This window comes from Pteropus alecto, unplaced genomic scaffold (genome assembly GCF_000325575.1).
Source record: "Pteropus alecto unplaced genomic scaffold, ASM32557v1 scaffold3, whole genome shotgun sequence".
NCBI lineage: Eukaryota > Metazoa > Chordata > Mammalia > Chiroptera > Pteropodidae > Pteropus > Pteropus alecto.
The window spans coordinates 35,512,031-35,539,176 of record NW_006442484.1 but is presented as its reverse complement, the minus strand read 5'-3'; the positions used below and the strand labels follow the sequence as shown (position 1 = coordinate 35,539,176).

Sequence of the window (27,146 nt, the reverse complement as noted above, 5' to 3'; positions counted from 1 at the left end):
TCCCTTATTCCAAACTCGGTTGAGCCTTCAGATATTTATATTACCATAATTGCCTCTAATAAGACTCATTATTAAAACCATAAAGAAACAAATGTTTTTCCTACTTCACATCCTTATACCCTGAGAGGCACTTATTTCTCGGATGTATTCCTCCTCTCCATCTCTGCCGCCTGGTCTCTAGTACAGGCTTTCCTGATCTCACTTGCATTTTTCTTTCTTAGTACCAAAGTTATAATTGATCTCTAAGTCTCTGGTCTGCCCCTCTTTGATTTCTCTTCCATTCCATTGCCAGACACATTTATTTAAAACTAAATTTGGCCACCTTGCCTTCTCTGTCTAGTAACCTTTAACAATTCTCAAACTGATATCCATGGAAAGGTATATTCTCAAATGGCCATGAGTTCTCCTGGTAAATCTTTTAAAAATCCTGTATCTTGGTGAAAACTTAAAGCAGTATAATAAACTTTTGAATCAATAAGATAATCACTTAACAACAGAGTACTGGTATCTACCTGACTTTCGTGCCTATGAGTGCTTTTGGATTTACAATGAGACCTTGTGATGCTAATATGCTGTATAAATAAAAGTTGTTGAAGTCATTTGGCCAGTAAAATCCACGAAAGAATTGAGTGATCATATAACAGTGGCATAGCCATGCAGAAATCAAAACAACTTGTACCATAACATTTATATGATATGGTAATATCAATTACTAGAAATCTACTTTCAAAACATGCTTCATTGTTGTATATACAACATTTTAATGGTTTGCTATCAATAAATACGTTGGAATATAACAAATGAACTACCGTTCTGAACCCAGTTCCAGAAATAATTTGATTAGATAATCACTTAATGTAGAATTCAATAATGCCCCAAACCAAAATTGAACTTTGAATGAAAAACACTTTTATAGAGTATCAAGTAACATAATTTATATTGGCTTTCAAAGCCTAGCCTCATAGGAGCAAAATTTGAATTAAAGATTAGGTTAGATTATCATAAAATAGTAATAAAATCTTCTATTTTGACAACATACTTTTACAAAAAGGCATAGTTAGAGAAAAATATTTTACCTATTAGATCAAACCACACAGATCAAAACCACAGTCAAATATTGAGTCATTTTTGACCTATAGATGTGTCAAATATTGAATTAGTGATCATAGTTTGAATTCACTGGTTTTGCAAATATTTTTGTAATCTATCTATTTTATTTTTTGCCATTTTATTAGTTTTCTAGGGCTGCCATAACAAAATATCAAAAAACAGGTGGCTTAAAACAATAGAAGTTATTCTCTCACATTTCTGGGAGCTGGGAGTCCAAAACCAAGGTATCAGAAATGCTGATTCCTTCTGTAGGCTCTGAAGGAGAATCTGTACCATGTTTTTCTTCTAGATTCCGGTGGCTGCCACCAATCCTTGGTGTTCCGTGGCTTGTAGCTATATCTGCCTCCATTGTCACATTGCATTTCTTCCTGTGTGTCTTTGTGTCTCTGCACCCAAATTTTCCTCCTTGTGTAAGAACACCAATTATTGTATCAAGACCCACTCCAATCAACTATGATTTCATCTTTACTTGATTACATCTTCAAAGACCCTGTTTTCAAATAAGGTCACATTCACGGGTACCTGGAATTAGGACTTCTACATATCTTTTGCGAGTACACAATTCAGCCTATGACAGACATTTTAAGAGGTATAAGCATAAAAAGTTTTAATCTAGTTTTATTTTTTACATATTTACCTAACATTATAAATAAAAATAATATAAATCATCATTGGGGTACAGCAGTAAGTATTTTTCCCCTAAAAGAAGTCTGTATTTTATTCAAGTGTGAGAAACCCTGACCTAAGGGAGAAAGTCTGAGCTCTCTGTCATGTCACATTAGATTTTTCATGGCCTGTCACTGTCCGTCTTCACTGCCATCCTCCACCACTACGTTCCTTGCGTTTTATCCATCAGCAATAGAAGGCAGCTTCTAATTCTTCGAGACACAACACATTATTTCATGCCTCCCTGACTTTGTTCATTCTGTTACCTCTACCTGTAATATTTTGTTTCCTTTGCAATTTCCTCATCCCTCAGCTGCATTCTTTTCTACCTCCCACTCAAAATCTCAGTTCAAGTGCTATCTTTTCCTAAAAGTCTTCTATGGAGACCCACCCCCATCAGTGCCACCACCAACCCCAGAAACTGAGCCAACTGGTCCTCAGCAGAGCTCTCGTTTTTCTGCACATCTGTCTTTCCCAATAGATGTCAGAGATAGTGTCTTCCCAATTTTTCATTCTCCAGTTCTTAATATAGTTGTCATCTAATGTTAAATGAATATTTGCAGATATGCAATGGAAAGAATTCCATCTACCATTTTCACTTCTCAGGGAAAGCTCCAAGGTGCTGTATGCCATTTAATATACATCTACTAAAACGAGATTTAGATTGCCTCATATAGGAGATTGGTATCAGAAGCATGTCACTTAAGCAGGAAGCAAGCTCAGACAAATATTCTTGCCTTTAAAAATGACTTTTTTTTTTTGTCCTGTTTGAATAACTATATACCTTTTTTTAATAAGAGAAATTTGTGAGTTCAGAGATTTGGGAGATCTGAGCAGCTCAAAAATTTTAGTCGTCTTGTTACAGTATACTGTGTGCATAAGAAACAGGAAAGAAAGTCCATATTTTAGATGACTTTGAGAGCCAAAATAAGGTTTTGGATTTTACTTTCTACATTCTGAGTAGTCCCTAGGTTTTGAGAAAGGGACATTACACAATGACATCTAAAAACATGACCCATTCTTTGGAGACCAAAGTATCATACACTAGCTATCTGTACTAAGAATAACAGGATCAGAGTTCTATCAGTCTGCACTTTCAATTAATATATTATACAAACATTATTCTTATTTAGATTTTGGAAATCAGATATAGCTAAAGCTATAGATGTAGATATAAATCTTGGATTCTGAGGATTGTTAGTATTTCATAAACAATGAAATCACTTTATTTTCTATTTCTCTTTTATTAATAATTAATTGCCATTTTTCAGAAAAGCTTAAAATAAAGCACTGTTTTCTCCATATACTGGCAGTTCAAATTTACTCTGGTCTGAAAAACTGGTTGGGTTCTTTATTACTTTTTTCAAAGCTAGTTAAGTCAGTTTAGCTGTTATCTAAAAAGAGCTATGCCTATTTTAATTAAACTCTTTTGTTATATTTAAAAGTCACATAGTACCTCATTTGGATTTGTTATTTAACTTCTCAAGTTCTTGTTAAACTAGGAATGGTAACTTATATGTAGGGGAAAATAGGTATGAGATATGACAATGAAAATAAAATTTTAAAGTGAACTCTGCCTAAGATAGTTCATTGTTATAATCAAGTTAAAACCTACATGGATAGAATCACCAAGAACACAGAAATAACACTCTTTGACTAACTAACCAATGGGAAAATTTCTGAGAGTCATGCCGCAAAAACTGATGATAGATTAGCTGTATTTAAAAGACTTTGGTCGAAGAAAACTTAGTGAAATTAACTTAGAAATAGGGCCATCATGCATATGTGGCATATTCAGAATATAAGGTAACAACCCACCACCTTCTTAAAAAATGCCTTTTCTTTAAAACCTGTATATTAAGGCTAATTACATTTCCTGGGTAGCTAGATAATCAATTTGCTTTGAACTTTGCTCAACAAAACTTGGTTTAAAATCACACATGTATCTAATGAATTTATCTCATAAATTTATCTCATAAATTTATCTAATGAGTAGGATCACAATTCGAGTTTAACTCTCATTTTTTTCAGATAAACTAAGACTCTGGAAGATGAACTATTTTAGTCTACCCAATGCCTTATTAAGTAGAATAAGTCTTAAGAGTTTAAGTACTCTTTGGTGGCTAAAAACCTTGCAACATTTCCAGATTAATATTCTGAACATCTCCTAGCACCGTTCTCTCTTCAGGATTCATTAAATGTGATGAAAGAGTTCATGTAAAAGCATATTTATATCAGAACATAAAATATTCTCTCTACCTTTTAGGAAAAGACTACTTTATGTTTATTTTAATCTCATGTGCCTTTTTTAAAATGTTAAAAACAGATTGCAGGTGGGAAGATTTTAATAAATATTTGAATTAGTTGGGTTTAATTTATCGTTTTAATTAAAAATGACTATATATGCAAATTAAATATATGCAAATTAAATATATATAAATTAAATATGACCATGGGTCCAAACTGATTTCATAATTTTTCTAAAAACAGCTGTGTTTTTTTGAGTAATACTATGTTCCAAAGGAATTAGTAACCATTATTTGCTATCTCAGTGACAATATGTATTATTTTTCACTGAAAATCATATTTATCAAGAAACACTAATGAGGTTTTCTGGAGTCAAATATACTCATGGGGGCTTATGTGGGTTTCTTCAAATGTATGTATTTTTCATAATACTTCACAATTAGTGAATTCAATTAAGTGAATCCTTTCTAACAGATTTTGTTGTATAACTATCTTAATGTTTTTATAGGTTTGGGGATTTAATAATGACATTTTTATATAGTGTATGATTTTCTTTTCTACATTCAGGTTCTCTCTTTAGGAGCAGATGTCCTGCCAGAATATAAACTGCAGACGCCACGCATCAACAAGTTTACAATATTGCACTACAGTCCTTTCAAAGCAGTCTGGGATTGGCTTATTTTACTGTTGGTCATATACACTGCTATATTCACTCCCTACTCTGCCGCCTTTCTCCTCAATGACAGAGAAGAACAGAAAAGAAGAGAATGTGGCTATTCTTGTAGCCCTTTGAATGTAGTAGACTTGATTGTGGATATTATGTTTATTATAGATATTCTAATAAACTTCAGAACAACATATGTAAATCAAAATGAGGAAGTGGTAAGTGATCCTGCCAAAATAGCAATACACTACTTCAAAGGCTGGTTCCTGATTGACATGGTTGCAGCAATTCCTTTTGACTTGCTAATTTTTGGATCTGGTTCTGATGAGGTAAGAGCTGCTTAAGAATCTTATTTTCTAAAATATTGCAATTTTAAAAGTGACTTTATTTAAACCGCAAAAAAAAAAAAAAAAAAGCAGTTGCTTTACAAACTTTGTATATCTCACAGATGAAATTCATGTTTAGTTGGAAATGTTATAAAATGAAATGAAACCATTTGCCATTGCAAATAATTCACAATTCTTTGTATTTTTGCTAAGAGATTCCAAAGACTACTTGTTCTTTAACCAAAAATTAAACTTTGAGACAATTCTTCTATAGCACATTCCCAGGATAAAAAATCACTACAATTAACTTTGTGCATATAAAACTGTCAAAGATGAAGGTGCTTCTTTCTTAATTCAAAATTGTGGTTTGAAACAACAGGAACTTGTTTTATGTTCAAATTATGTGGAAGAGGCATCTTCTGAAATGTTTTGTTCAAAACTATTTCTCTTAAATAACATCTAGGTTATAAAAAAGTTATTGTGTTCCAATTACCTTATAAAGCTGGAGACTTTAAGAAAATCTGACAGAGATATGTAAAGTGCATTTTCTTGATAGAGAGTAACTTTAATCAGATTCTCAGAGTTCTTTGATCCAAAAGAAATTAAGTTCTCCTAAAGTCTTCTCCCTTTAATTACCACTAATTTTTATTGTAAATGAGTTTCCTAAATTCTAGTTTTTGTTTTTTTTGGTTTTTTTTTGTTTTTTACACTTACAGCATCTGGTCTTCCTAGGTGTTCTCCCTTTGGAGTACTAACCAGGCCTGACCCTGCTTAGCTTCCGAGATCAGTCAAGATCAGACGTGTTCAGGGTAGCATGACCATAGACTCTCGAATTCTATAATGGAAAAATTTACAGAAGGTGTGAAAGTAGGTCTAAGGGAGTTAGTTGAGAAAGATAACTTCGATATGCGGAATTTTAACAATTAAATATCTTTTCTTTTTTACCCCTCTGAGCCCCTTGGCATCTTTTTTTTTTTTTCCTCCAAGAAGAGAGTGGATATCAAAAATCTCCTCTGCAGATGGTAGCTTCCTGACCTATTCAGGCCTCCATACAAGAGAATCCCCCCCTGTCAAGCAGGCTTAGAAGTAAATGCTTTCATACAGAATGCACCCTTTAAACTGTGGTTCAGTTAAGAGCAGGACAATGGAACATTCTTTCTGGATTCTGCAAACCTTAGATAAAATCTCAAGCTCGACTCTCCTCATTTATAAGGATGATGATATTACTTCACCTCCTAAGTTTTGTTTTGTTTTGTTTTGTTCTGTTTTGTTTTAATTTGAGACCCTAAGAGGTAATAAATGTGAAACTCTTATGGGGGTGAGGGGGACTTCAACTGCTGTTAAACTAGTTGAACTTTTAATGTTAGATACTCCTAACTTTTTAACTAAAAATATGAAAGTGAAATACTTCCTTATCTATATTTATCTCTATGAGTTTCTTAAAATGGATAATCCATGTAATTACACCAAATAAGTACTTATTAATAAACAATAAAGTAAAACCTCACTCTTTCAAAATATAAAATATATACACTGAGTTAAATTTCAGTTTAGTAAAATGAAAGAATGGTTAAACAAATAAATAGACAAATAAGATTGTTAGAGAAAGTTGATCAATTGATGATATTTAATCAATAACAAACCAGAGCATATTTGAATATGCTGATTATAACCATTAAGGTAGAACTTCTAGGATGCAGCACTTAATTAGTTTAATATCAGTTACTATATCATTTGAAATAATAAAATTTATTAAAAATACGTAATTCAGAAAAATCACTGTTTCAACCAGGCCTCGTAAGGAGCTGAAATGAGAAAATTTGTGATTCACATTGGTAAAGGTTGAAATAGTCTTGGGAAAAATGGTGTTGGATTACTTTTCTCATGTAGCATTAAGGAAAACGTGAAGTTTGCCTGTGAGAAAACAGTGCCAGTCCTCCACTTCTATATGATTTCATGGATTCCCCAGGTTCCCAAAGCCACTCCTCACTCTTTTAAGATGTAATATGATATGTGAAGGATTCTGGCTTTGCAGTCAGACAGACTTGGCTTTGATTCTCCTCTATGCCACTTACTTGCTGTATTTTGGCAAGATATTTAACTTGTTTATGACTTTATTTCGTTTCTATAAACTGGTGATAGGTAAATTCTTTTAACTTTTAAAACAGAATAGGCATGTAGTCATTGTTTGCCAAAGGTTACTTCTCTTCTTCTTTCTGGATTCTTTCTGGACTTTCAGATGAAAGTCCCTTTTTCTTAATATAGTCCTCCTTTAAAAACTTACATGTTACCATATTAATCGTGACCAATGTCTGCCAACAATTTAGTCAGGGTAGAAGCAAGGGACCCACTTTTGAGCTTTTAAGCTTTTGCTACAATGTAGGAGGGACAAACAACAACGGTTTGGACTATATGGTGGCAAGAGAAGTGAGTAGTAGATACATTTAGAATATATTAGAGGAGAAAGTGTTGATAGATTAAATATTGTTCGAGGAGAAAGAGAAAAGCAGAATTAACGATGCTTCAAAGATATTATTGTTTTCTTTCTTCTTGTTTGAAACATTTGGGCAGGGCAGGGCAGGGCAGGGCAGATTGTCACACATTTATCCAGGTGAGAATAACCTGGAAAGAAGAAGATGCATTTTAGGGGAGAAATTTTGTTTGGACCATGTTAAGTTTTAGGTGCTTATTAGCCATTCCAGTACAGATAGCAGATAGGGCACCACATGAACTAGAAAGATATATATGTGAGTATAAGAAAAAGAAATGAAATGCATTAAATTAAAAATTAGATATGATCATGCCCTGCTTTGTTTGGATCAGTGCTTCTAAGCAGGACCGTGCACCAATTTCCGTGTGGAAATTATAAAACAATTTGGAGATTTATATTCAGTAGGTCGAAAGTAAAGCCTTGAAACTCAAATTTTTTAAAGTTGCAGGAATGAGTCTACTGTTTAGATATACCAGATTCAGTGGTCTTACCTGGGACAAAGGAGAAGTCCAGGAGAAAGCTTTCATATGCTCAAAAGTGAATATTCCTACAAAATAAGTATATAAATAAATAAATGAAGGAGTGGTTTTCAACTAAATGTAAGATCGGTCATGATTTCTTAATTGCTTAATTTTAACTGAGTTATTAATTTTTTTCTAGGCATCATAGCATCATGGATGACCTTAGAGAAATTGTGTCAATGTCAATTAAATATTAATGTCTTCCTTGACAATTCCCCTAAATTGTAAGCTACCATAACATTTTAATTTTATTTACATTCAACCCTGGGGAATAAAAACTATTCAAATTTTGGAAATTATTTTATCTATAAAACATATATGTTAACAATGCTGAGGATAGCTTGGCATATACATTTTTACTAAAGCAGCTATATGAGCAGAATTGCTCATATTTTCAAAATAATCATTTAAAAATTTTAGTCTAAAATACAAATCACCTGTGAATAACTAAAGGCTCTTCTATACTGTTAAAAAACATGTTGAAGAAAATGAATACTGGCAATAACTGGCCTTGCCTATGTCATTATCTTCCTGATGTTAATGTCATCCAGATAGACTAAGAAAAAGATTCTTTATATATTTCTTAATTTTTGCATCATCAAACAGCATGTCATCCATAACAAATTATCTTCATATCATTGATGCAAAGGAACAATACTGGCTTAGTCTCCAGGAAGTCAACTTTTCATTATCCGCCTCAAATTTTCCTATAGTTTACTTATGTGTGGCAAATCTTACTTTCAGAGATATAAACAGTTAGAATCTAGAGCATTCTGTTTAGTTAAATGCTTCATTAACCTCTTCCACCCCTGAAAATTGGTATTCTTTAATTAATTACTTGCTTTGTTGACCTCTCTTCTTTCCCACTTACCCGTTATTTTTCATGAATCATGAATGCAGGTAAGACCTTTTAAACCTAAATAAATACAGTGCTCTTTGAGGGAAAGTTTTAATAGGAAAGAGGAGTTTCTGCTCACATCGATGTTTACTTCATTAGTCTGATTGATGAATCATGAAATGGATACAAAGAAAAACAGCAGGCACTCGTGTAAAAACTTTGATCATCTTGTCAGCATTCTCTCTGAACCTGATCTCTACAATAGTTGTCATTAGTTTGTTACAAGTGAATTTCTAAAACATCAGACATACTCATGTTCAAATTTAAATAACAAAGCATATTTTGAAGACCTGATTGTAAATATGTGTCTACACATTAACTGTGTCTCTCTTTAGCTATTTCTTGGGAGTTATGGCAGAGGTTTGCATTGGCTTATATTTGAGGCTATTGGTCATGCCTCCAAAAATTTGTGGAACATCAAGTAAGGGATAAGAACATTCCATCAAAAAAAATTATTTTGCATTGTCGATCATTTAGTCATCATTTATACGTGATCTATTGACTAGAATTTTCTGGAGATGGCATAAAGTACAGTTTTTGGTTAAATACTTCTCAAAATAAGTCAAATTCCTATCTTAAAAATATAACATCCATAATCATTTATTTACTGTAACATTTGCATACTACTATTTAGAATCATTTGATGACAAGTTTTCCATGTTACTGTAAGAAAGAGAAAGTGAGTTCACATTGCAGCAAAATAGAATATTGATTATAAAACAAAATAAAAATAAAGGTGTCTCAACAGTATAGTTTAATACTGGGGTGACGTTTCCCAGGGAAGCTGTGCATTCTTCTTCTCTTTAAAAGCCACAGTCAGTAGAGGAAATTGTGAGGTTTGGTATAAATAAAGAAAAAATAAGCTAGGTGATCTCCCCCACCACTGTTTTTTACACACTCAAAATGTAGATCTTTGATTGTATTAGTGAATGTGTCCTTAGAAATATTGAAATAGTGTGACTTAAACAAAAGACTAGAAACTAGTTTTAATATTGAGTTTTATTGGTAAATAATTCATTGAATGGTGTATCCATGTACCAGAGCATAGAGTCAATTGAGATGAAATAGAAACCAAAACATTAGTGTGAAGTTATGAAAACTATTAGTCACTAAATGATCTCATTTGCCCTCTTATACCCCAAATATTTCCTGACAAACAAGACATAATGCTGGATTAAGTAGAAAATTTCAGTGACAATTTACTTTATCAACCTGTAGATGAAGCCAAAGATCGCATACTTACATTTCCTCTTTTATAAAAGAATAATTCTATCTACTTACAGTAGGCAAAGATTTTAGAGAGTAAACCTCTGAAATAAAGTATTTTAAATGTGAGAGTCTTGAGAATGCTTACTATAAAGTAGAATTATTTTTCAAAATTATTTTGGAAAATTCTTGAGCATAAGATTTTCTCTTACTGATGAGGCTTTCTCAACTTAAACTTAGCAACATTTATTTTTGAGTAGTGAGTTGTTTAATGCTGGTAAGAAAACATCTCTTCAATTTTCAGGTCTTGAAAATGAATTTCACTTGTATTAGGAGAGACTATTGCTTGATCTACTGTAAAATGTCTAGTAAAAAAAATCACATAATCTTCTTGTGTCTGGGTTTGTTACCTAACGTAGTTGCAAAGATGCAATTGTTTTAGAGTATAGATATAGCTTTTAAATAAAATTTAGTTGAGAAAGTCATAGTATAGAAAACTAACTTCTACCTCAGTATAATAAAGTATCTAGGGCTTTCATAAACTATGGATGTGCATAAGTTTTTAAAATATCGAAAGTGGGTTAGAATTTATCAGCCACCCAGAAATTTGAATAAGTCAATTTTCAGGAGGAGTCATTTTATATTTTTAAAAATATGAAAAAATCCATTGAAAATAAAAGTCTAAATAAGTACACTTTCTTTACTGTGGTATTCAGGCAGAAAGAGTTTTAAATATCATTCAATCACAGTTAAGAAGTTGAGTTATGAGATGGCATAGATATCGATGAGGTGGAGACTTGACTTAGAGTTTATTGTGTCCCCTTTGCTATGGTTCATGGGCAGGGTAACAAAACAAAGTACCTTGCTTAAATCCACTGTAAAATGGTTCACCTCTTTCTATATCTTATTTATTATCATGATGTGTTTGTCTTTCATAATAATAGCATTTACCTCTAGTGAGCTTTTATGCTTTTTGAATCTCTACCAAAAGTAACAATAAATAGACAACATGTTTTATAATATCAGGGAAAAGCTGAGGAATAATATCTGAGAAAATTCTCTACATCTACTGTTTTTAAAATTATTGTGATGGGTTTAAAAAAATGAAAAGCCCCCAAAAAATAGATTTCCATAATATGTCTGGATAGTACATGAAATTAGATATGATGCAAGATAATAACACACTCTGAAAACATTTTATTTAGCCAAATTCTGATGTCAGTACAATTATATTATTAGAAAATTGTTGGTGTCATTTTTCACTTGCAGAAAATACAGATAGTTCATTGAACTAAACAATGGGAACTAAATAGTCTCCAACAAATCAGCAAGAAGAGACTGATTATTCTTTAATCTGCTTTCTCTGAGATTTTGGTGCAACCATTTCTCTATGTTGTGCCATCATTTCTCTGTGTCGTGCAACCTGGTTCAAAACACCTTTAATCTTTAAAGAGATATTTAAATTAGAAAAAGAAGAGTTATTGCAATCCTAAGTGTCATCTACAAGATGTGCTGTACACAACTGTACCTGAGAAAGAATGTTCAGATGTGTTAGCAGCAACTCGATAACAATAGAAATAAGGCCAAGTCATTTGTCATATTGTCAAACTAGTACACATAGTTATGCTTGGGTACATAGCTTTGACTGTTAAAGTCAGCATTCCCTCGTGTTTATGGAATTAGGTTGAGACTTCATTATGTGCCACATTTTTAAGCTTTCATTTTCTTTGTCTAGAAAAGATGTCACTTGTGTGTTATAAGATATATTTATTTATCTGCTTAGAGAACTTACTGTCATCTAGGTTTTATCTCATTTTAATATAATTCTGGATGGAACATCAGAAGTTTCTGTGGAAAGAGGGCAAAAAGGAGGTGGGTGGCATACACAGTAGATTTGATTCTTTTTCCTATCATACATCATTTTAACTCTACCATCTCTGTAGCCATAAGAGTCATTAGTATTTATTATCACAACATGTTATAAAAACAGCTCATTTGTTTTGAAGCATCGTACTTTATTAACCAAATACCTAGAGAATTTTAATTATATTTCATTTATTTTGAGATTCAGAAAGAAGTTTTGTTCCAAGGACAAGAAATTTTGAGTAATAATCCTCAAATATTTCTGATTTATCAACACGAGGAAATAGGCAACAGGGCTGGAATGAAAAATAAACACACAAACTTAAGCTTTGAAGTGTAGAAATGGTGATGTTTTGAACCAGGGTGATTCCTGTTACCAAAGTATGAGCAGTCAGTGCATCCAGATGAAGTTTTTATCTTTAAAATTTCTGCCATTTCCTGTGGAGGCTGCAAGGCCAATGCTGAAAAACCTCTATTTGGGATTCCAGATATCTAGGTAATGCATTTGGAAAGTGTGTAAGTTCTATCAACCCATTTCACAATATAAAGTTTCTACTTACTGATGGAAACAAAAATGTATGATATATTGAAATAAAAACATGAAGAGCTACCATTTATTAGGTATTATCTACACCCTTGTAAGATAAGCCTTATTATGCCCATTTACCTTGAAAATTGATGCTTAGAGATTAAATAAGTAATTTATCCTAGGTGACACACTGGTATAGAAGCAAAACTCAAGCATAAGTTTGTCTGTTCTAAAGTCCTGGAATATAACTGCTAAGCTAAAATATTGAGAATACAAATCGTAGCAAGTTGACTTTTCTCCCAGGGAACCACCTAATGCTAAGTGAAACTCTCTGTTTGTTCATGGACAAGAGATACACTTTTAAATTTGTGAAAGCAAAAAAATATATTTTCTTTTCTGCACCCTGAAAAATAAGAACCTAGCATTGAAAATAGAGACGTCTCACCTCTCCATACATTTCAAAATAAGCAAAGAATGGAGTCCAGTTATGATAAGCAGACCTCAACTACACAAACCCTCTCACCTTGAGAGGGTTCCTATAACAACTGAATTAAAGAATTCAGGAGAGACTCAGGACTCTCCCCTTCCCTTGTGACTATTATAACCAAGGGGAAAAGATGTAATACTTACTGTAGCATTTTAATGAAAATGTTTTTCTTGATATTCAGTGCTCTTTTTCCACCATGTCAATATAAATAGATATAGGGTGATAGTTATGCCATGAACTGTTTCTTTAATTAAAATATAAGTGTTTTTAACCCACTTGGATGCACTTTGTGAAATAAACACCAGCAATGAACAGATAAAATGACTCAATAATTGATTGGTAAACACCATGTAACTATGGAATAATTATATGCCCTGTGAATTATGTAGTACTTATAGTTGACATTATTTAGAAAACCTAAGAAATGAACTTGTAATTTGTACTTCTCAGATTTCCAGTCCAAACAACCAGTTAAGTATTCTGTTATTATATAGAAGTGTCCTATCGTTAGATACCTGGTCAATAATAATCATGTAATTAGTTGCACATATCATACCCCAAAACAAAATACATAATATCATTGGGATAGCAAGAAACAATTTATCAATTTAACACATTTTGGAAGAAAACAATGCATTTAAGTATAGTGCCTAATGCATACATGCAATCATCCAATAAGTTTCGCAGTTATCTGCTTAACTGGCTCCTTCTCATTATGCAACTCTTTCTCAACTCTAAGGTCAGCTCCTCAGGAAGGCCTTCCTTGATCTTTATTTCTAAAGTGATGCCCATTTTAACCCATGTCGCCGATCATCCTCTATCATATCACTTTGTTTTGTTATTATCATGGCGCTTCTCAAGTCTAAAATGATCTTATTATTTATTTTAAAAGTATTTATCTCTTCCCACAAACAATGGACCTTGTTTCTCTTCATTAGATAAAACACTTCGTCTACTGCTAAGTAACCGTCTCTATTAGAATGTGACCATGTATGTTTGTGCAACACTCTAATCCTAGTGTGTGGCACTTGCTAGGCACACCAGTAACACACTGGAATGTTTGTTAGTGAATGAGTGACTTACGGAGTACCCATGATGTACAAGGCACTAGATGAGAGCATAAAACAAGATAGACAGATTCTTTGTCTCATGGGTCTTTCATGCCAAGGTACCAAATTAATATAATGCAAACTTTCAAAGTATTTTCCAAAGCAGAAGTCAAATTAAAAAAAAAATGCTTAATTCAAAAATACAGTTATCCTCATTGCTACTACATTGTTTTAACCTGTTTCTGCCTACTTAGTTTCACAGGAACATACCCTGAATTGTTTACTATTTCTGACCATGAGCATTTACCTCCACAGACAACGACATTAATTGGTCTTCTGAAGACAGCTCGACTCCTACGTCTTGTGCGAGTGGCTCGGAAACTTGATCGATATTCAGAGTATGGTGCTGCTGTGCTAATGCTCTTAATGTGCATATTTGCCCTGATTGCTCACTGGCTGGCTTGCATTTGGTATGCAATTGGGAATGTAGAAAGGCCCTACCTGACCGACAAAATCGGATGGTTGGATTCCTTAGGACAACAAATTGGAAAACGTTACAATGACAGTGACTCAAGTTCTGGACCATCCATTAAAGACAAATACGTCACAGCACTTTATTTTACCTTCAGCAGTTTAACCAGTGTAGGATTTGGGAATGTGTCCCCTAACACCAATTCGGAGAAAATCTTTTCAATTTGTGTCATGTTGATTGGCTGTAAGTAGATTTCTCTTTTGCTATTTTTTAGGGTAAAATAATATCACAGAATTGATATCTCCAGAACATTTAGGGTGAGGCAAAGAAAAAATTATAGAAAATTTTAGAAATAATGGTATTACATATTTGGGTATCATAGTCTATCAAACTTGATTCCCTCTGTGAAGGGTTAACACCAAAGATTTTCCAGACCTCAGGAAACCATGAGCATAAAACTGGAGTGGCATGAGTGTTGGGATTCTGGAATTGAGACTTGCAGTTCATTTTTTTACTGCTATAAAAATATATCTGTAATTTATTGCAAGTAGTTATTTTCTATTTCGCTCTGAGGCCAGATTAGAATGGGATGGCTTAGCTTACATTATATTACTAGATGTACTAGAAAAATAGATGGAAATATATGTACATATAATGTAAGTTAATCTTTTATATCTGTTTATATATTACAGATGTGTGTAAATAATATACACATGTGTGATATATAATATACACCTGTGTAATATGCACTCATATGTAATATATAAGTATGTATATATATATTTATCAATCATTGACTATAATTTTTTTTCTCTGTAACTCTATGCCAGGCTTAAGTGACTGACTTTTACCTTGTAATTAGGTAATGTAGTGAGTTTGACTTATAAGGTGCATTCTTTGGAATAGGAAAATATCTATATTAAACCAAAGATGTTTTAATGTTAATATTTTATTTTTTTTGATCACGCTATGGAACCACTAAAGATAACTTTGCAGAGCATCATCCTTAAATTGTCTACAAATTTAAAAATAGATCCAGAGAGTTGATTTTTAAATATAAAATTCACATATTGACTAATGAAATGTGTTTAAATAAGCTTTATTTATGAAAACTTAAATAGATTCACAAATTTATTGTCCACTTTATTTGGTTTACTTTTGATATATATGTCTTAATGTTTTTATTTTAGTAACATTTGTATAGGCAAATAACATTATAGTGAAATAACTCTTAATATAGTCTACAAAATCAGGCTCAATCTTGGCTAGAAACACAGAAGTAAAATGGCAACCAGAAGGAAATGGAAGTGGGGCCTACTGGAAAAAAATAGAAAAATCCCCTCCAGAGAGACTGAATCTCTCACAGCAAAGACAGTCCCAACCAGTCTTGATTACAACTCTTAGTAAATACTTTTAGTGGCTTTTGCCTTTAGTACCACAGGAAGCAAACAAAGAAAAGAAAAGAAAAAGTTTGTTTTTTATTACTTAAACACCTATGTAGAAAACAATATATAAACTTGTTTTTTTTTGTTTTTTTTTTTTTTTTTACATTTTTAAGCATCTTAAAACTTAGAATTTATAAGAATTTTTAAAATGCACTAAAGTTTAACTTGTTCACCATTTAGGAATCTTTACCACTTGTGAGAATTAAGTGAAATATATAGCACTGTTTATCATGTGAATTATTAAGTTAAAGAAAACTCAGCTTTTTACTTGCTCTACACCTAAACTCTAATTCCTAAAACGGGATTATAGGCAGTTTTCATTCTTATTTCTCTTTTCTTTCTTTTTGCATTCTTTCCTCCTTTCTTTCTTTACTTTTTTTTTAATGTGGCACTAGAGTATTTCTCTTGATTCTTTAAGAATCCTGTAGATGAATTTTATATTTTAAGAAAAAAAATCCCTCTAGTCAATTAGGTAGATAGATTAAGTGATATCCACATTCTACATAACATCTTTTATTTGAATAACAAACTTGGTTGTACAAACCTTAATCAAAATGGGATTATGTAAAGCTTAATGTCACACAGGAAAATTTATAAATATCCCTGAAGAACTCTATTATGACCTGTTATGCCAAGAATAAAGAAAAGGTAAAATTATGATTTGAAAGTTAAGAATAATAATAATGCCACTGATATTTGCTTAGCCATTTGATTTATATAGCTGTATCTACATAAAATATTTCCATGTAGATCCTACTATATTAGCAGAGATTTGGTTTTCTTTGTTTGGCTATATTTGCACGCTAAATACATACTCCTCAGATCTATGAGTGACCTGATTTCAAGCTAAAAATAAAATACAATATCCAAACATATAATGTAAAATATTGTATAGGTACTGATATTCGTTATTGTTTTTATAGTCTAGTCTATATCAGATTGGACTAGCTTATCATCCCTGAGCTTTTTAAAATCTAATCTTCATTCTAAAAGAAAAACTTGACATCTACTTATAGAGAACAAAACAATCAACTAAGCAATATAATTTAAGCAAACTAAAAATTAAACATTGAAAACTATTATTTAACTAAATGCAAATACGTCATATAGCTATAGATACATTTTAAAAACTATTTGCAAAGACAGTTACCAGTTATACTTCTGAATGTGTAGAGAGAACAGTGACAGATAATTCATTTTAAAAGTATACATAAATCTAGATGAAAAATGAAAGTTTAAGCAACCATTAAATAGTTGTAAATATAAGTGATGCTCATATACTTATATCTATGTATTCTAATATATAAGCGTATATCTTTATTCAACTACTATAAATAAAACATAGACATTTAATTTTAAAAACACACAAGCCAGTAAGACAAGTGTATTTCATCTCTGACCTACTTGACAAATACCTTGAGAGAATTTCTTCTTTTTATAACATGTAAAAAAAAAAGTTACTAGATTTCTGCTTCTAGCCATGATGGAGTAACTAGAACCTTACCATGTCCTTATAATTTTTTTTTTAAATAACAGAAAGCTAAACAAAAGATATAGGTCAACTGTTTTCAGACATTGGAAATCAAATAGTAAGGGAGTTTGATCCCCGAGAGAAGAAAAACAAACAAGATGGTCCTCACAATATATCCCAGGTGTTGTGTATGGAGGTACTTTCTGCACCACAGTGAAAGGAGAAGCAACCTAATCAGATGACTGTGGTATCACTGAGCTTAAAAAACAAGATTAGAGGTCATGGAGGTAGAGGTGCTATAAGTGGCAAGACAATCAGACAACAGGATGCTATGGGAAAGAAAAGCTTCAGAAAATTGTATAGGTATTCCCTTGAGTCTACAGGTGACTACTAAGTCACAAATGCATGAGGTTATACTCAAGTCTTGGCAAATAAATACCAGAAGTACTGTAAGCTGAATAAGATTCAGATTCTTGCCAGTACAGTGGAAAGCCCTCACTGCACACTGGTATTCAACAGCATGCTCGAAAAAGTATTATCATAGTACTAAGGTTAGTCTAGCCCTCATAAAGCCTAAAAACAAGCCGCAAAAGGAGCAACTGATCTATGGTTCACTTAACTGTCTGCAAGAACAAATGCAACTTATCTAAAGGAAGACAAAAAATATAAAGCAATGAACAATGTTAAATTTGCTATGTTTATCATCCATTAAAAGATTAATAGATACGTTAAACAAGAAAACATAACCTTTGAGCAGGAGAAAAAAAATTTTTAACCTACAGCTGAATTTAACAGAGATATGGAAATAGCAGACAATACCAAGCACTTGAGCAAATATGTGTAAGGACTTCCAAAAAAATGGGGTAGAGAAGAAAAAAAAAATTTTTAAGAAATGGCTGAAATTTTTCTAAAATTGATAAAAACTATAAACCACAAATCCAAGAAGTTCAGTAAATCTCAAACAGGTTAAACGCACACACACATGCACGCGCGCACACACACACACACACACACACACACACACACACACCAAGGTACATTTTAATCAAAATACTGAAAATTAACAATAAAGGGGAAAAAAATCTTAAAAGCAATTAGAAAGGGAAAAAACACACAACGTACAAAGGAAAAACATCAGGTTGATAGCAGATTTCTTATTAGAAGCAATGCAAGCGAGAAAACAATAAAATTAAATCTTTAAAATGTTAAAAGAAAAAGAAAATCTGTCAACATAGAAATTTCTGCTTAATTAAACTATCCTCAAAAGTAATAAATAAAATCTGACATAATTCATTATGAGAAGACTATAAGAAATTATGAAGTTCTTCATGTAAAAAGAAAATTATACCAAGTGAAAATTTGAGTTTATGAAAAGGCATGAAAAAAACTAGGAATGTTAAATATGTGGGTAAACTTAAAAGATTTTTCTTCATTTTTAAACGTCTTCAAAAATAATTATTTAAAGCAAAACTAGTGATACTAAATTTGTAGGTTTTATAATATATATAGAAGTAAAAATCTAACAATGATAGCACAAAAAATGGAAACAAGACATTGAAATATATTGTAAAATTTCTACATTATACATGAAATGGTATTACATTATTTAAGGTTGAGAGTAATAAGTTAAAATGCATATTGTAAATAGTACAACACAGCTAATGAGCCAATAAGGAAAAAGGAAATGGAATAATAAAAAATAATAAATCCAAAAGATAGCAGGAAATAAGAAAAAGGGGGAATGTAGAAAACAAGTATCAAGATGGTAGATTTAAACCCAACCATGTTAATAATTACCTTAAATTTAAGTAATCTAAACTCATTGAACTGCAGAAGTTGTTGGATCGTATTTTTTTTTAAAGTCTCAACCATATGCTGTCTAAAGGAAACATTTATAATATAAATACATAGGTAAAATAAAAAGATGGAAAACGTTGTCCATACAAATACTAATCATGAGAAAAGTCTAAGGAGCAGTATTGATTTCAAACTAGACTTCAGGACAAGAATTATTACCAGAGATCAATTAAACACCACAGTACTAAATGTGTATGCCCTATTAGAGCTTTAAATTAAATTAAGCAAAACCTGACAGAACCTAAAGGACAAATAGTCAAATTTACAAGACAAACTCACAGTTATACTTAGCAGTTACAACACTCTTCTCTCGGTATTTAATAAAATAAGTAGACAGAAAATCAGTAAAGATATAAAAGACTTGAACGATACTATCAATTAACTTGGCATATTGGCTATTATAGAATACCAGCAGAATACACATTCTTTTCTAGCATATGTGGAACAGTCACCAAGACAGACTATGCTAGACTATAAAACAAGTACCAACCAGATCAAATTTGGACCCAGAAAGAAATCTTAATAAGTTTAAAAATATTAAATCATACACAGGATATCTTTGAACACAAGACAAACCAGAAATTAGTAAAAAAAAAAAAAAATTAAAGAACAAGCTATAGAATAGATATTTGGAAATCCCCAAATATTTGGAAATTAATTAACACATTCCAAGTGACATGATTCAAAAAAAAAATCACATTAAAAGTTAGAAAATAGTTTTAACTGAATGAAAATGAAAATAAAATGTATCAAACTTTGTAAGAGGTAACTGAAGCAGTACTCAGTGAAATTTATAGCTTTAAGTGTTTTTATTAAAAAAGCAAGCTCAAAATTCAAAGATCTGAGCTTCTGTCTTATGAAACTAGTAAAACAGGCAAATTAAACCTAATATAAATAGTAAGAAAGAAATAACAATATTAAAATATAACGAACACAAACAATAGAGAAAATTAATGGGAGTAAGTCCTGGCTCTTTTAAGATTAATAAAATTGATAAATCTCCAATTACATGAAGAGAGGTCATATTTTACCTGTGTCCTGTATGAAAAAGAAGATATTTCTACAAATTCTAAAGACATTAAAAGGCTAAGATAAAATTAGGAATTATTTTATAATGAATATGATCATTTAGATGAAATGAACAAATTCTTTGAATGATATGAATTACTAAAACCGAAACAAAGAAAACAATCCTGAGCCACAAAATAAAATTCATAAATTGGATTGTACCAAAATTAATAGCTTCAACTTTTCAAAGGACATTATTAAAAAACGGGCAAATGATAGGCTAGAAAAACATATTTTCAATACTTAGGTATAAATAAAGGACTTTTTACAGAGTATATAAAGAATGTTTACAACTCCACAATAAGGCAACTCAATTTAAAAATGAGCAAAATATTTAAACAGACATTTCACAAAAGAATACATATGAATAGCCAATAAGTACATGAAACACTGTTATTATTCATCAGAGAAACACAAACTAAAACCCTAGCGAGATGTTATACACTTGATACAATGATTCAAATAAAAAACTGATAATATCAAATGTTGGAAAGGTTGTGGAACAACTGATGTTTTTGTTTGTTTTTTGTTATTGTTTACTGTGAGTCTATTTATGACATTTTTGAAATGAAAAAAATTGGAGAAATAGAAAATAGATTTGTAGATGTCATGGATTAGAGACAAGGGAAGGAGGCTGAAGGAAGGTGGATATGGTTACAGAGAGTAACGTAGGAGATGCTTGTGATGATGGAACTCTTTAGTATTTTAACTGTGGCAGTGGGTACATGAAACTACATATGCAGTAAAATTACATAGAATTAAGTATACACACACATGAGAGTACAACAAGAAAACAGGAAATCTGAATGAGATGTGTAGACTAATGTCAATATCCTGATATTGTACTATGGTTCTGCAAGATGTTACCATTGGAGAAAACTTGAGTAAGGACACAAGGGATCTCTCTATTATTTCTTATAACTGTATGTGAATCCACAGTCGTCTCAAACTAAACAGTTTAATTAAAAAAAAAAAAAAATGAAGCAGGATTCAGAGCCAGGTGGTCAGAATTCATCTTGACAGTGTTCTGGAAAGTCGATGCTACTAAACTGTGTTAGAATTGAGACACCATTCTGTTTCATCACTCTGATATTGCATTCAGAGGTCATGTTGCCTACAGAGCACGAAGAAATCTGGAAGTATGAACACAGCACCCCACAGCTAGAAATGGCACAGTGGGGTGGATTTTGGTGGTCCTTCTTATATTCTTATATATTGCTTGTAAGAGTATAAAATGACACATCAGTTTTGGGAAATAGTTTGGCAGTTTTTTATAAAGTTAAACATACCACACAACTCAGCAATTCCACTCCTAGGTATTTAAAAGAGAAATAAAAACACATGCTCAAACAAAGACTTGTAAACAAATGTTTATGTCAGTTTTATTCATAATACCTAAAAACAAAAAGCAGTGAAATTTCCAGCTACAGAAGAAACTGTGGTATAACCATACAATGCAAATCTACTCAGTGATAAAAAAAAGAACAAATCTCAAAAACCTAATAGTAAAAGAAATCAGACACAAATTAACATGTACATTTTTATTCCATTTATATGAAATCCCAAGAAATGGAAACTAATTTTTGATGACATAAAGGAGCTCAGTAGTTTCCTAGGGTCAGAAATGAGTAGGTAGGCAGCCAAAGGACAAAGGAAATATTTTGGGATGATGGAAATGTTTTATATAGTGATTGTGTTTATGAGAGTGAATACGTCAAAACTAAACTATACACTTAAAACAGATTCATTTCATTATATGTAAATTACACATCAATAAAAAAATTTGATACAATTTTTTAAGCTTGCATAATATGTAGAAAAGCAAGTGTATTTGCTTTATCAGATTGTTTCAGCTAATACCCATTGACAAGCTAAATTAATCAGTTTGGCTAGCATATCAGATTTGGGGTATAGTATGCTGAAGGAAGTTTTAAGATATACGTGCTTTATCTCAATAACTTCTAAACTTAAAGCAAATCATTTTGATGAAAATAAGACCTTCCTATTAAGGAAAGCTAAATAAAATGGTGAATTGAGAAAAGAAACACCTATATATAGTATGCCAATTTGCTTTTGACTCATATTTTATGCCAGTTGATGGGCATTAACTAAATAATGTGTATAGAATCTAATCATTTTGTGCTTCTTTCTTGCTGACAGCCTCTAGCTCTGTTTGCTTCCCCCAAAATAGGGAAAAAATCCATGTCTTTATTGTAATTTAAAAAGCCATCAGCATAGAATTTCTTAAGAGAAGTACAGGTCATTTATGTATTCATCTATGTACTTATAACCTATATTTTACCATCTTGCCAATGAGTGGAAATACAGGTTTATGACCCAAACTAATGTTTTGATTCGTTTTTATGGCAGCATGGAGATAAAACCACAGTATTTATTAAAAATGAAATAAGAATGTTTTATTTGACTTTTTGAGTAATTCTGTGATTTAGGTAAAATATCTAATGTTGTGTGTCCTCTGATTAAATCAAGTGAATTTAGTCTGTACTATTTCCTGAAAATATGATAGATACTTTGGAGACATAACAGCATGCATAAATATTTCTAACACTAGAATCAGGAAGAGTAAAACATATTTTTCACATGAACTTCCTTGGATCATAGGAATCAGTTTCAAGCAAGTAGTGTTAACTCCCTCCTTAATCAACTATTAATTTACTCAAACTAGGCTCACGTCTTTTTTTCTACGGAAGATACAGCCTAAGCAGTTTGCCTACCGCACTGAGACTTACTGTCTTTCACACATCCAACTTCACAGATCTCCCCAACTTTCATCATTTTAAGTAGATAAAAGCAAAGAGCCACCCCTTTCTCTGGGACATTCTCTTACTTGGGGCACATGTGGTAAACAAAAACCATGTTAAACAAAGACAAAGATAAGATGGAAAAGAAAGCAAATGATCAAGAAGATAAGTCATTTTAAAACACCTTGATTCTGGCCAAAATCTACTTTACAAATGATTAAGTGATGTATAGAAGTAATGTTTTATAAACTGTGTCTGGGGAAAAAAATGCGTTGGTTGAATATAGTTGAATCAAACACTCAAACTGTCTGTTTTTTCTCTCACCTGGTTGGTATATTACAGTTGCAGTGCCTTACAGATGTATTACCTTCTCTCTAGTGTTCTGACACACACCAAAATATCAGGATATAGATCATGTTTCATGATGTGACTTTCTGTACAGAATACAGAACATTTTATGATTATTAGAAATTGAATACAAATATAAGAAAGAGAAGATGGCTTAAAAAGCTTATATTAAATCATAAAGCTTTAGCTCACTTTAGCTCACAAAGCTTTAATGCCCATTGAAACACTTATTTCATTTAAGTACTGAATATATAGCAAGGGTTGCCAGAACAGTTTCTTTCTTCCCATAGATGAAATAATAAAAACGTAATTTATTTTCTTGACAAAAACAAAACAATATTCTCATATTCTAAGATATTTGTTTCTCATACAGAAATACTATTAAAAATTAATTTTAATAGATTGAAAATTATATACAAATAGATTCTCTAAGGAAAGTATGGATTCCTTAAAACAATGTTTCATGCCATAGCAAATTCAGAATATTCAAAATAATCCTAAGATTTATGATAGACTTTTAATATTACAAGGATAGATTTTAGGCTGAGAGGCAGGGATGTCACAATTTAAAAATTAACATTTTAACTGCAATTTCAGGAAAATTATCCATGGTAGCCTCATGACGTACCTTCTTATTACAAACAAAATGTGTACTCTAAATGCATCTTGTCTCTAATCAGCATTCCAGCTTACAAGGTGATATTGTAAACAATCTGCTTTTTTACTTTAATTTAAAACCTATGGTGAATTTAGATACTTCTCTCCAGATTTATCATCAACATTATAAAATCTACAACAGTATTGGCTTAACTTCCCTCCCCTCCTTATGGTAAATCCTCACAATTAGACTTGAGATTCTGACAAGATACAATATACCCAAGTGCAGTCTTCCCCCGTAACTTTGTTTTCTATCCAATCCAGCACTAATGTATGCAAGTATTTTTGGGAATGTATCTGCAATTATCCAAAGACTATACTCGGGAACTGCCAGGTACCACATGCAAATGCTGCGAGTAAAAGAGTTCATTCGCTTTCACCAAATTCCCAATCCTCTGAGGCAACGGCTTGAAGAATATTTCCAACATGCGTGGACTTATACCAATGGCATTGACATGAACATGGTATGTATTTTGTTTCCAAACAGAAGCTCCACCGGCATTATAGCTCCAGTCAAAATAGAAAAGCCAGTCTCACCAGCTTCGAACCCCTTGCTTTTGTTTTCCTCTCTCAAATGTTTATTTTCTCCCCTGGAGATAGTCTCTCATTCTCAATTCATGGCATTGCATGGTGCTATATTCTAGTTATACTGTGTGGCAAAGGCATTATAACATGATGCAAACTGATATAACTGTGTGCAGTAGAGCTCCCACTCTGGTTAGAGAGAGCATCACTAAGCTGGAACCTTGGTTTTCACTACATGGCCTAGCTGCCAGAACCCCTTTCCCCCCAGAATAGTTGGACTCACGTGCATTAAGATATGGCAAGTATTCGGTAATGACTACGAAGTCCTCAAAGATCCAAGGTTAACACTATAAAAAAATAAGACATTTCGAGGATTTGTGGGAGAAGTCAGGGATCTTAAATATGTCATAAATATTTCATGATAGGAAGTTTCATTTTTATGGTAAGGATAATTTTTCTATATCTTAAATAAATAACTATATGCCCTCTTACTCTACCTCGTTTAACACATCTTTTCTTTCAAGGGGAAATATGGATTCTCTCATAACTTTTAAGCAAATTCAATATCACGATCACTTTTCAAAACCCTTTCCTCTATCGATGCTTAAAAATCAACATAATTATTAACATGACTATGGTCTATACAGCTCTTTGTATTATTAGAAAAATTATACACATTATTTTAACCTGGTTGTTTGGCTTATAGAAACTGATTGCTAAAGATAAATTGTATGAATTTCTATAGCATACCATAGACCTATTTTTAAAAAGATTAAAACTATGGTGACTTCCTATATAGCTACCCTTCCACTGGGCAAGGACCATGTTTCTAAGAATCTTCAGGAAAAAAATAACTCCTTGCATACAATGACATTGACAGTATAATACGATTTTGCATAAGTTAACCTGTGTAATTTAAGTAGACACTTTTTTATTTAACTAGTAATATTCTGAAAAAAAAAAAAAAGCAAAGGCTCAAAATTAGCAGTCAGGGTGCAGAAAGCATTGCAAATATTGCCCAATATGAAAGACATATTTATATATGGATAAGTTTATCTTAGCTTTGTGTGATTTATTTGGCTGAGAAGTAAGGGCATGCCATTATATAAAATTTTAATTCAAAGAGCTAATCAATTAGCAAATTTCATGCAAAATCATAACTGAGCTCTATGACTTATTTCTAAATATCTCAAAATTCCTTGTGAAAATTTAGTTGATAAATTGATCTCACCAGGGTAACACTTTAATCTCACAAGAAAACCTATAAATTGATTACTTCTTATATATTTCCACCCATATTTTTGTTTAATGAAGATATCAGCATTTAGAAACTATTGGGGATTTTCTAATGCTGGGTTTGCTAAAGCAGTATCAAGAATTTTTAATCAAAACTAGTGTCACTCAATATTATTGTTTCATACTGCCAGATTATTTCAATAACAATAAAACAATTATTTATTGTAGCTCCTCTCTTCATATAACTCTAGTTTTGTGACCATTTTTTTTGTGATAAAGTCTATTTTGTGACAACTATTTACCTTTCATTGTTTGACTCTATTACCTATAAATATGGTTTATATACCACTTGCCTATTTATTTACAATGTACTTATGAAAGATTTATATCTCTTTCCTGTCTGCTTCACACCTTAATACATGGAATCACAACACCCACCGGTAAGAACAGGAGGTATTTATATCCAATTTAATTCTCGTGTAAATTGTGGAGAATACCCTTGTTATCTGTCAGGTTTAGAGCTTGTTAAATGATTTCCGATGTTAGTTCTGATCTTTTTTGCATGATTTAGCAGAGGAAATACAAAGCAAGAATTTGGGGAAGATAACCTGGAAGAGGCCAAGTACAGAATAGAAATCCTTAACTTTAATAATGACTTGACCTCTAGTAACATTTCTGTACAGTTTCCCTCTCCCCACAAAAAGTCACTTATATGCCCCTTCCTCCACTCTGGTAAAGGTTATGGGTATACGGTTTGCATTAGATAATTGTCATAAAGAAAATGTCATTCTCTTTCATCATACTCTATTTTCACAATGTAGGTGCTTTTCTTCCCCTCATCTGCATGCCTATATTACATGATCCTGAAGTGTGTGAGCTCTAAACCATGTGCCACTGAGTCTTGCATGTGGTTTTGAGAGCTTGACTTTGCACGAACCTCTTGTTTGTACACAGTGTCTACATTTCTCATCTTGTGACTGCAAAGTGAGTAAAACATCAAAGCGCAAGTCTGAAAACTCAACAAAAGGAAGAAGTTTGCTAATTAAGCACAATGTGCAAAACAAAGTTGATTAGAGAAAATCAATGAAACTTTTAGGCTATTGAGAAGTGAAAAAGAAAATCTAAGTAATTTTTTTTTTAACTTCCAAAATCACATTGTTAAAATCTCTGTGTCTCGTCAGTTAATTGTTAAGTAAGTTGCAACTTAATAATAATTTCAAGTGATTTAAATTTATGTTGTATTTTACA

General features: G+C 31.9%; 1 protein-coding gene across 1 annotated transcript in view; it reads left to right on the top strand.

The window, feature by feature from the left end:
* KCNH7 (potassium voltage-gated channel subfamily H member 7) overlaps positions 1 to 27,146 on the top strand; it is a 404,901-nt gene that overhangs the window by 336,046 nt on the left and 41,709 nt on the right. Inside the window, exons 7-9 of the mRNA XM_006921130.1 lie at positions 4,591 to 5,016; positions 14,373 to 14,772; positions 24,402 to 24,601. Of these exons, the coding sequence (XP_006921192.1) occupies positions 4,591 to 5,016; positions 14,373 to 14,772; positions 24,402 to 24,601 (1,026 nt within the window). The remainder of the gene's footprint in view (positions 1 to 4,590; positions 5,017 to 14,372; positions 14,773 to 24,401; positions 24,602 to 27,146) is intronic.